General features: G+C 39.8%; 1 protein-coding gene across 2 annotated transcripts in view; it reads left to right on the top strand.

Moving 5' to 3' along the window:
- Nucleotides 1–12,205, top strand: part of LOC124368658 (RING finger and transmembrane domain-containing protein 2) — a 69,230-nt gene that overhangs the window by 41,295 nt on the left and 15,730 nt on the right. For both annotated transcript variants that reach the window (XM_046825909.1, XM_046825908.1), the window contains exons 5-6: nucleotides 63–240; nucleotides 3,270–3,423. In XM_046825909.1, the coding sequence (XP_046681865.1) occupies nucleotides 63–240; nucleotides 3,270–3,423 (332 nt within the window). The remainder of the gene's footprint in view (nucleotides 1–62; nucleotides 241–3,269; nucleotides 3,424–12,205) is intronic.

Genomic DNA, 12,205 nt, shown 5'->3' with positions numbered 1-12,205 from the left:
TTATAAGCATAATAATATGTGGTTCTGGTTGATAGTACATGAGTATGGATGATGTGTTACAGCCATTCTCTTGTTCATTGGATTGTATGGCACCTTCGCCTTCTATAACAGCCGTGTAAGGGCAGAGATCGCTCAGCACTCCCAACGAAATGTTACATTCCTTATCTCTGCAATTATACATCTTTTAATTACCATTTGTGTCTTTTACTATCTTTATGATAAGTGGAAGCTTTACTTGAGGTAAGCATAACTGTTAGCTGCTTGAAAAGTTAGCTCATTTCACCGGTTGTTTTATCATAGTACTTTTGATTTGTGTATTTAAAATTAGTTATTAAGATAGTGGAAAAATATTTTTATAATTGCAGAGTCTAGAACCCTGCACTTAGTGGTAAAATGTTGGTGGATTCCAAATTCAGCTTCGACACATCAATGTGACTTTCAATGCATATTTTAAGCCCTACTGTTGATTTTATTAATTATTTTGTATAATAAAATATAAAAATATTGATAAAGGAATCAAATAAAAACATCTGCGATATCGAGAATTATTTTAAAAATTGTATTATCCTTATTTGCTTCTAATTTTTGCAATTTTAAACTTTGTCTGTTTGTAGAGTTATACTTGGTTGGCTGGTACACTAGTTTAAGTCTTGTATTTCGTGTGGTTATTGGATTCATTTCACATAGCACGTATGTGCTTACATATACTAGCTTGTGAGTGAATATTTTAATACAATTTTTTTATAACAATGTAAAATATTATTTTTATTTAATTGTTTTAATTATTTTCCACTTTGTTTTGCAAATAAAACTGTACCTAAAAATCAAATGAATAACTTATCTCTCTTATTTTAGAAAATGCAATTTTTCTCATAAACCGTTTTGGAAAGAAATACACAGCTTTTTTTGGCATGGAAAATCTGAAATCCTGTGTTCTAAAAAGAGTTAAATATAATTTTTGTATGTATTAAAAGTGGGAATAGCAATGTGAGAACATCCAGTGCTATTATTAAAATAAACATTAAACAATTGTTCAGTTAAAAAAAAACAAACTGCATGTGTAATAAATCAAGCAGAAATTTCTATACTTTGATATATGTAGGAAAGTATTAAAACAGTAATAAAATTTCACAAAAATACCATCAAATACTTAATATTTCAGAACTAGCAAAGTAACATGCTTAAGTATTGTTAAATCTAACAGTAAAACATGATACTGTTGGTGTAATGCATTAAAACTATCAACATGAAAAAAGATATATAGACAATAGACAATAAATCTTTATTTAAAGGCATAGAGTTTAGAATTTTTGTCAAAGTAATGAAAAGTAACACATTATTATGGTGAGTTCATTTTCCGGTCAAAGAGCTTGAAACATGTAGAAAAGCCGTTGAAGGAGCCAGTTTATGAGGGGTTTTTTCAGGTGTTGTGCTGGAATTTTCTTTAGGAAGTCTGGAAGCTTGTTGAAGTAGACTACCTCTGTGTGACGGCTTCTTTTCGTAAAAGCTGATGTGACGTGTTGCAAGTGTAAAGTTGTGACCATTCCTTGTGTTGTAGGAATGGAGTTCTCCATTTCTTGTTTGGCCAGTTTTTACAGAAAGAAGAACCGATTTAAGGATATGGAGAGCTATCACAGTTAATATTTTGAGCTCTCTGAAAGCTTCCCTGCAGGTATCTTGTGGTCCAAGTCCTGTAAGCGCTCTGATGACTCTCTTTTGGACTATTAACATTTTTTGCATGTTTGTTGATGACGTCCCTATCTGAGGACTATTTCACACAAATAGTGAATGGTACGCTGTTTTTGCAACATCTGTATGACTAACTTGTTTTAGTCTTCGGATTACACAGACACAGGAAGTAATCTTATTGCTAAGTTTATCTATATGGGGCTTCAAGGATAAGTTGTTGTCCAGAATAATTCCTAAATACTTTGTTGTATCGGTTGTGACTATCTCTGAGAGGCCATTGAATTGTTTGTGTGTGGGTGTGTGAAAATTAGCTGCTGTGTCTTGCTTTCATTCAGTACCAGGTCATTATTAGTGCAGTACTGTTTTACCAGTCTGTAATTTAAAGACGATTGAACATCCAGATGATTTTTGTTCTTGTCAGCAACAGTAAGAGCGGTATCGTCAGCATACATCACAACTTCGTAGAGTCCCCTCTAGGTACTGTGGTAGGATATTTGTAAAAGAGGGTGTATAGCACTGGGTCTAAGACGGAACCTTGGGGCACACCTCTCGTCACTGGTAGAAGATCAGATTTTTCATAATTTAGTGTTCCATTATCTATATATGGCATTTCTATTAGTTGTTTTCTGTTAGTCAGATAACTTTCAAACCAGTCTGCCTCTTTGTCGTCATTTCCTAACAGTCGGAGTTTTTGTAATAATATGCCATGTCCTAGGCAGTCAAATGCCTTATTGAAATCAAGAAAAACTGTTGTGGTGATGCAGCCGTTTTCAATTTTGTCTACTATATTTTCTATCAGTTGTGGAAAAGCAGTAGTTGATCTACCCTTCATAAAACCATGCTGCCTTGGGGTAAGTAGATTGTTTTGTTCCTAGTGATTTAGTAGCCTTCTTAAGACAACACGCTCTATGATCTTGGAGAGTGTGGAAATTAGTGAGATGGGGCGGTAACTGCTTGGTTTATTAATTGTACATCCATGTTTATATTTGGGTTATACTTATCAGTTTTTAGACAGTTGGGGAATGTTCCTTGGGAGAGAGATTTGTTGATTAAACTGGTGAGTGGGAAAGGGATCTCCTTTTTGCATTGTTTTAAAATTTTGGGTGAAAACTCATCTACCCCTGATGAAAACTTTGGTTTTAATCCATCGATGACTTTGCTAATTTTGTTACAGTTTGTTTTGTAGAAGTTGAGTTTTGGCACTACTGGGTCATGAGCTATTGAGTCAATTGAGCGTGATCTTGGTTGTTGTTAGCAAGAGTTTTTCCTGTTATTGTGGTGAAGAAGATGTTAAGCTTGTTTGCTATTTCTATTGGTGAGGTGGCTGTTTCTTATTTAATAGTCACTGAATCATGTATGAAAGTTTTATCAAAATTACACAAGGTAGTCAAAAGGCTATGATTTTATAAGTATTACTGGGTTTAACAATGGTTTTTTTGTTTATACAATAGTCAAGTGTACAAATAAATTTTTATTGAGTTTTCTTATTTTGCTTATCTTATTTGTAATGTGATCTTAGCTGAGAAAACATGTAGAATATAAATACATGTAAATAACTGAATGTTATTTGTTTTGTACAGCTTGGTGTTCATTCCACCATACGTGCAGCCTCTGACAGTCTCTGATTTACTCTGGCTAGTAGCAGTTACAGACTTCATCCTCAAACTGATCACCATTATCATCAAGATTCTACTTACTCTTATCCCTCACTCGTGGTTTGAAACAAAACGGAGGGTATGTTAATGTTAAGTTAAGCCCTCTTTGAGTAAGTTGTTAATCCTTATAATAGTAATCTAATGAGGTTTAAACAAATTTATTGGAATAAATGTATTACTGACTTCAAAATTTGCATCAAAGTAATCAAGGTTTGGCCTAAAAATGATAAAAATTAAAAATTATCTATAAAACTGAAGCAGGCCCATCTAGTTTGCAAGAGAGTGACAAAGGAAAAGGCACCATGGAGAAATGATGTTATATTTAAAAAGACTAAGAGTAAAAATAAATTGCATAGAAAATATTGGAAAACCAGGGAATAAAAAGATTGGGAATTGTATAAGACAGCACGTAATGAACTTAATCAAATGGTGTGGAAAGCAAAAATATTGTTTACAGAAAAGCTGTCATCCTCAAGTAACTCCAATGATTTCTGGACTTGCCTTAACACTTTGAGTGCTGGCCCTAAATGACATGGAACTCTGTAGAATGCTGGGCGTTTTTGGTGGTTTTCAAAAATTTATTAAAAAAAAAGCATTTAAGGTATGAGAAAAATACTTACATGCCTTAATTCAGCTTACTTTCGTCTTTCTTTTAACATGAGATTGTTAGTGGTTTTTTAAAAAACTACACATAAAAAATGTTTTTTTAAAACATATATTTTTGGAAAAAAAATTATTTTTTGAGACAGTTTTTTTATCTAACTTACTAAACTAAGCATATATACAATTATTTACGATGACCCATTTACAAATATAAACTGTCCTTTGAATAATAAAAATCATGTTTTTATGTTTTGTAGTTTTTTGACAAAAAACTATGCCGTCATATTGATGCGTCATCACTTTCGCTGTCAGCACTGTTTTCAGCATCTGTAACATAATAATATACTATGTAAAATATGAATATATTTTCATTTTATTCATAAGAATAGAATATTAGTTGAATAAAGTTAATTTATTATAATACAAATTATAGTTTGATTCACGAAAACAATAACATAACCAAACTTTTAGACTGATGTTTATATGATAAACAGACTTACTTATTCTTACCTGAAGTATGTGTCTAATCTTCTTCCATTAAATCAGGATCAATGTCAGAATCGTCAAAAATACTATCTACACCAATAAAACTATCTTCATCTAATACATCACTGATCGCAACGTCGTTCAAGCTGTGAGAAGCCATGATTGCGACATCGACTGCCGGCTGCAACGAACGTCACGTCAGCGGCACGTAAACAACGCGACCGAAGTTGCTTTGTCATTAAGCTCATACAATACATCTGACGCTTTCTAGCGGTGAATTGTGTTACTAAAAACCCAAATAACATTGTAGAGTAGGCAAAACCCGTTTAAATACGGACAATGTAATATAATACCAATTGAAATGACAACCACGTAAAACTACGGGATTAGCATTCTTCGGAAGTTTCGCCGTTCCGTAAAATTACGGGATTAGCACTCTAAGTGTTAAGAAGTGTAATGTTGTTGGAAAATCTACTAATAAGAATATACCGCACAACTTGGATTTGAACAAGTTAAATAAATATTTTAATGAAATGGGCAGTGCAAGTGATGCCAGCGATGGAATAATTTATTACTTTAATGTGAATAAGATGAGTTATGCGACAGCTGTCTTTAACTTTCATGCAGTCACTGTTGATGATGTAAAACCAGCAATGAACAAAATAAATTCAAGAGCAGCAGGAATTGATGAAATATCCATACAAATGATTAAAGCAGTGAGCCCTTATGTTTTAGGTACCATTACGCATCTGATAAATGACTCTCTGACTGAAGGGTTCTTTCCTCAGAGATGGAAAACCCCCTACCTAAGGTACCCACCCCTCATAGTGTTAATCAATTTAGACCAATTTCAATTTTGCTTGCAATGTCAAAAATTTGAGAGAAAATAGCAACTCGACAACTGATGAAACATATGTATGATGAGAATATTTTACCAAAAACTCAATCAAGTTTCAGACACAACCACGTTACTTGCACTGCCTTGACAAATCTGTTTTGTGATTTGATTGATGCTAAAGAAAGCTGAAAGTATACTTCAGTTGTCATACTGGATTATTCGCAGGCTTTTGACTCAATAAGTCATAGGATGCTGCTGGCTAAAATGCACTTTTATGGTTTTGGTGTAAATGCTATTGAGTGGGTGAAGTCTTATATTGGAGGAAGAAGCCAGGTAACAAAGATTGAGAATGAGACATCTGCCTCTCTAGTCAGAAGGCGAGGTGTACCTCAGGGAAGTTGTCTTTTCTTCTTTTTTTTCCTTCCTGAGGGAAGAGGACAGTTTGTCCCCGCACTTAGTCCTAAAAGGACCTTTGCGCCTCCCTTACTTTAATTTGTGCCCTCAAAGACCGAGGCTTTTGCAAAAACCAATCAGATTTAAGGGCTCCTGTTCTCTAATGTCCTTGGGGCTGAGGAGATATGCTCCCAAGTATCTTTTCCGAGTCTCTACGATGGCAGGGCAATCCAACCAAATGTGCTCCGCTGACTCCTCCTCTTCTCCACAGAGTCTACATTCGCTGCTCTGACTGAGGCCTACCTTCAAGAGGTGCTTCCTCAGAGGGCCATGTCCTGTCAACATTCCTAATATCAGTCTTATATCCTCCTTATTCTGGTCTAGGAGAGCTGTCCACCCTTTTGCGTAAGGAGAGATAAACATTTTGGATAGTCTTAAACCTGAGGCTCTACTCCAATTCTTGTGTCTTGTCCTCTTTTCCCAATCTTTGACCAGAACTTTAATGTTGGAGAAGGCTATCCCACAACCTGGCTCAGGCCCCACCAATGTGGATTCTGCTCCCTTTTTGGCGAGGATGTCCGCTTTTTCATTCCCATGAATACCTTCATGACCCGGTACCCAACCGAGTGTTACTCTGTTATTTATTGCCAGCTCTGCTAGAGCATTCCTGCATTCCCGGACCGCTTTCGAATCAATCGAACAGGTATCCAGTGCCTTCAGTGCAGCCTGACTATCAGAAAGTATTAGGTATGATAATCCTTTTGTCCTCAACTGTGTGAGTCTTCTGGAACATGAGTCTATTGCCATGACCTCCGCCTGAAAAACCGTAGCATGTCTTCCTAGGGGCACAGCCATGTCGACTCCAGGTCCATGTATTCCGTATCCTGCCCTAGAGTCTAGGAGTGAACCATCAGTGAAAAACTTCAGGACTCCTTTTGTAGGGTAGGCCTCCCTTTTAATCCATTTCTCCCTACTTCCGATGGAGACTGTATATGGTTTTTCAAAGGAGTATTTCTTAACCATAGCATCACATACTTTGGTTAGCATTTCAGCCTCAGGAAATTTTTCCAATATCTTCATGTGGCCTTCTAAGGAGGTAGCATTTATTACGTTTGTTTCTAGAAGCTTCATAGCGCTCATCGCAGCTGTTCTCATCACCTCCTGGCCAAGAGGAGTGTACCCCAAGACCGTTTCCATTGCTAGTGTTGGGCAGGAGCTCATCGCTCCCGTAATGCTTAAGCAAGCTAACCTTTGAAGACTCTGTAGCCTTTTTGCAGCTGTTGTTTGTTCTACCTTCGGCCACCACACTAAGGCAGCATATGTGACCATTGGTTTTATTATGGTTTCGTAAATCCAATATATCATTTTGGGTTTAAGTCCCCATTTAAATCCAAAAAGTCTCTTACAGGCTCCAAGGGCCATTATTGCTTTGGATGTCCTGTTTCTAATATGGGAGTTCCAAGTGAGCTTTTCGTCCAGGATTAAACCCAGGTACTTCACTTCCTTTGTTTGATTAATGCTGATTCCGTCCAGGACAGGTTTTGCTAGCTGGAATTTTCTTTTCCTGGTAAAGGTAATCATATTTGTTTTGGATGGGTTAATCCGCAGACCTTCCCCATGACACCAGTTACTTATGAAGTTAAGTTCTGTTTGTATTAGGCGTTCCAGCATGCCTTTGTTTTTTCCTTTAATCATAAGCACTAGGTCGTCCGCATAAAATAGTAGCCTTATTCCCCTCTTCTCTGCTTTGCTTAGGAGATCATCCACTACCATCGCCCACAGGAGAGGAGACAAGACTCCCCCCTGGGGGCAGCCTCTTTGGGCCGTGATCGCGGCAGATTCGTCTCCGTACTTAGCTTTCACCTGTCTGCTTTTTAGGACGGCTACTATCCATTTGACTACATCTGGGGAAACTCCAAAACGTTCCATCGCAGTCTCCATGGATTGATATGCTACTCGGTCGAAAGCTCCTTCAATGTCCATAAAGACGCTGACTAGGGCTTCCTTTTTTTCGATGGTATTCTCCACCTCTCTCACTAAACTGTGGAGAGTAGTGGTGGTTGATTTTCCTTCTATGTATGCGTGTTGTGTGGGACTAAGTGGGTGTTCCAGTAATATTTCGTCCCTTATGTGTCTATTTATTATTTTTCCCATGGTTTTCACCATGAAGGAGGTTAGGCTTATGGGTCTGTACGAACTGGGTTTTGTTGGATCCCTGTCATTTTTTCGCAAAAACACCACTAGTGCTATCCTCCAGTTCTTTGGTATGTATCCTAAGGCGAAACTGCTTCTAAACAGAATGCTAATAGTATTTAATAGTATATCCAGCCCCTCTTGAAGAAGGGCTGGAAAACTCCATCTGCCCCAGGAGATTTAAATGGCTTAAACGATCTTATAGCCCATTTAATTCTTTCATGTGTGAATAGTCTGTTAGACTGCTGTCTGGCTTTTGCCACCTCCCGACTGGATCCCCCCCTGAGTAGAGAATAAGTATCCTCATTTTGAGTTAGGTGACCCCCCCGGGAAGTGTATCTCCAGAAGTAGTTCTAAGGTCTCCTTTCTGTTCATTGTTAGGTCTCCATTGTCTTTTACTAGAGTCCCCACAGGATTAGTATGCTCCATTTGGAGAGTTTTTTGAAGCCTGGTTGCCTCGGGAAGGCTGTTAATGTTTTTACAAAAATTTCTCCAGGTTCTTCTTTTATTCGTTCTAAGTTCTTTTTTATATTCATTTTGGGCCTGTAGATAAGGGAGCCAATCGTCCGTCCTTTTTGCCCATTTTAATAATTTCCTCGTTTTGTTTCTTAATGTTTCCAACCTCTCAGTCCACCACGGCACATCCTTCTTCAACCAGTTTTGCCTGGGAGGGCAGTTTTTCTCGTAGGCCTTTATTATAGCTTGCTCTACTATTTGTGCAGTCCTTTCTAATTCAAATTCATTTTTCTGGAAGGGTCCTATTTCTTCCAACTCTTCTACTAGGGACTCTCGGTATCCTCTCCAGTTGGTAGATTTAGGAACCCTGTGGGTCACGTATCTTTCCCCTATCTCTTCTATGTCGAACCTAATTAGGCAGTGGTCCGATAGTGAGGCCTCCTTAGAGACGTGCCACCTTACAATGTTTATGTTTTTGAGTCCTGTAGATAGGGTTATGTCTAGGACTTCTTTCCTATTTCTAGTTATAAAGGTTGGGCTTGACCCTCTATTTTCTAACACTAGGTCATTGCTGAACATAAACTGTAGAAGTTCCTCACCTCTTTGGTTTATGTTTGTGCTTCCCCAATATGTATGGTGAGCATTGCAGTCGCAACTGAGAATGGGGGCCGAACCTCTGTCTCTGCAGCTCTGCAATAGTCTTTCTATTTCTTTCGGTGGGCAGCTTGTTGACGGGTTGGGGAAGTAGGCTGAGGCTATAGTAACCTCTCTGACCCCTTGCAGTGAAACCACCTTCACTGTAGCCGCCACCAGATCTTTTGTTATTAGATCTGTAATCGGAAAGGCTGTTATTAGTTTTGAAGTTAGAATACAAGTTCTTGGGTTATCAATTGTTCGATCATATATCAGATTACCTACCTGAGTCGTCAGTCCTCTGATGCAACCTCTATTGATCCAAGGCTCCTGGATTAGGGCGATATCCAGGCCTGTTGAGATAAACCTTCTTCCCAAGACGTCAGTTGCGCCCTTTGCATGGTGTAGGTTTATCTGTATTAGGCGCATACTTACACCTTTTTTCCACCTCCCCCAGGTGGTCCATCCCCGTCTCTTCTTTTGGATTGTTTGGAGACTTTGTCCCCTTTTCTTCCTCGAGCCGAGACGGATGGTCCTTTGAGAGAAGGTCCCCTCTTCAAGAAGAGAGAACAGGTTGGTTTTTCGTCTTCGACCGCTGCACTGGCTTGTGGAGTAGACCTTTCAGGTAAGGTATGTACAGATTGCTCTGACACCTTCGTGGCCTCCTCCACTTCCATCTCTTCAGCGGTGCTTTTTTCCGTGGTGACCGTCTCAGATTTCTCTGAAGTCCCCTCTTCCCTTGTGGGTTGTTCTGTGTTTCCTCGGTGTTTCTTTTTCAGTCTAAGCTGAACTTTTCCAAACTTGTAGCCGATCCATGGACCCTCCTTCTCAAGTTTGTTTGCTGTAGCGCAGTCGACTGCCAGGGTGAGTAGTACAGACTTCCCCTCGTCGCTCCTACGCAGAACATTCCATTCTCCAACAGACAGCTCTTTATTTTGTCCTTTTAGGAACTTCATTATCTTGTCGTTAGTTTCGTGGATACTATCAGGAAGATAGACAGTCGCAATTCTCGCACGAGGGATTTCTTCCTCTGGTACAATCTTCAGACTGGCCTCTTCCCAAGGCTTGAGGGAGTCTTGCTTTCCTTTAAGCCATTCAGCTGTTTCGGTGTTTTCACAGGTGAAGATTAGAACCCCTTGTCTCCTGTTAATACCGTAGAATCTTGAAGAGTAGGGACCCTCCTGTTCCTCCACGATAGCTTCCAGGATGAAGCTCTGGATCTCCTCCATCTGTTCCGTTGTGAGTAGGATCTCGGGAAAATTGGAGTGTAAAACCCCCACCCTTATACCAGCTACCGCTTGTTTGTAAGAAGGTTTCTGGGGTTGTCCAGATTGCTCCTTGTGTTCCCCTTGTCTTCCTTCGTTCTTTGTTTTTTTCCTCCGAGTGGATCCATCAGAGTGAGGTCTTTTTTGTTTCTTTCCCTCCTTTTGTTTGTTCAATTGTTTGTTTTTTTCTTCTGGAATTGGTTTAAGGCCAATTCCCTGGCTTCTTCTTGAGAGTACCCTCTTTTTCGAAACCAGACCATGCGTTTCCTGGCGGCTCCACTTAGTTTAGGCAGTGCTGGGAGCTGTCTCTCGACTTTTGCTCCCTCTTCCTTCTGGTGATCGCCCTCCAGTATTGCATCTTCTTCATCAGTTTCGACTCTGACCGAGTCGGAGGTATTTGGACTTCTACTAGGAAGTCCGCCTGTTTTTTGGGTTTGTTCAGGATTGCTATGGTCAGAGCCCATCATCAATCCCTCTATGTTTTGGGAATTTTCATTCACTTTTTGAGTGCTACAAGAGCTCTCTGGTTTTTTTTGTTGGTTTATAAATTCTGTACTCATTTGTGTTCCTACGAGTAGCGGAGATCTAAAGGTCACCCCAAGCATTGTCCCGTTCTACATGGGGGAAGGCTAGGTTTAAACTGGAGGTCGCCAGGTATCCAGAGTTCGCATATTTATGACCAAGCTCTCCCTTGATCACGCAGCCCTCGGCATATGCTGTTCCGCCTTGGCTTGGATACAGAAGGAAATCTAGAATTAGGATAGTTTAAGATAGATTGTTGGGAAGATTACCCGACAGGTGAGAGTAGTAAGAAAAGAAATTGAATGTTGTGGGATAGTTTACAGAAAGCCCGCCAGATCAGCTCAGCCTGATCGGAATTATCAAAGAAGACAAGATTTGGATCAGGCAGTTCCCAGGTGCACGCGCACGAAAAAATACAGCACTTTAGAAGAGAGAAGGTGGCTGTGCGTGTGCTTCGTGGACGCTCTGGCTTGGCACATGTGTTGGGGTATGAAGACCCCGCCACTTCCGCACCCGAAGTTGTCTTGGTCCTGTACTGTTTAATCTGTACACTTCTGACTTCCCTACGTGTATCAACCATTGTACGGCACATTTGTACGCCGATGACTGCCAGTTGCACTTGGCCTATGATCCTGGTTTGGTGCCTGAGGCCTTTACCCATATAAACTCAGACCTTGAGAACATCAGTAAATGGTCTGTTGACAATGGGTTAAGGCTCAATGTAGGCAAGTGCACTGTCCTTCATATCATCCTACAAAATCTGGTATGGGCCTTGACGGATAGAGGTGTGGGGATCGCTCTTGATGGTGAATTTTTGGCAGTGTGTGACCAGGTCAAAACTCTCGGCATCTTGCTTGATAGCGACCTAACTTTCTCTGATCACATCACTCATGCTATCCAGCGTGCTCTTGGCAGATTAGAGGCCTGTACAGATTCAGAAGTCTGCTGCCGGAATTCGCCAAGCTTCAGCTTATGCAGTCGATGGTCTTTTCTGTCATTTACTACTGCTATCCTGCTTACGGTAACAGCATTTCGCGGAGTGACGTCGATCGCATTCAGAGACTTCAAAACTCTGCTATAGGTTTCATTTTCAATTTGAGACGATTTGATCACGTATACCCCTTTCGGGATGCTGCTAAGTTGCTGCCAATGGAATCCGTCTGCAGGATGCTGACGTGCCGCATGGTCCACAAAATCCTATCACACAAGGAACCACTGTACCTGAGTGAGCGGTTGTTGTTCCGGGAGGAGGTCTCGCAACATAGCACCCGCCATGGCTATCTGCTAAACTTTCGTAGAGTCACATATGAATTCGGAAGAAGGAGTTTCTCATACTGTGGCCCTAAGTTGTACAACGACCTCCCCCTTAGCCTAAAAAAATGCAGTTGTTCCTCATTTAAAAGGAAACTTAAAGACTTTTTGATTGTTGACAATTAACTTAGTTAAGCTATTAGTATGTACGGATAACAAAC

The sequence above is a fragment of the Homalodisca vitripennis genome, chromosome X (assembly GCF_021130785.1).
Source record: "Homalodisca vitripennis isolate AUS2020 chromosome X, UT_GWSS_2.1, whole genome shotgun sequence".
NCBI lineage: Eukaryota > Metazoa > Arthropoda > Insecta > Hemiptera > Cicadellidae > Homalodisca > Homalodisca vitripennis.
Note: the sequence above shows the minus strand (reverse complement) of the source record. Positions and strands in the feature narration are given on the sequence as shown.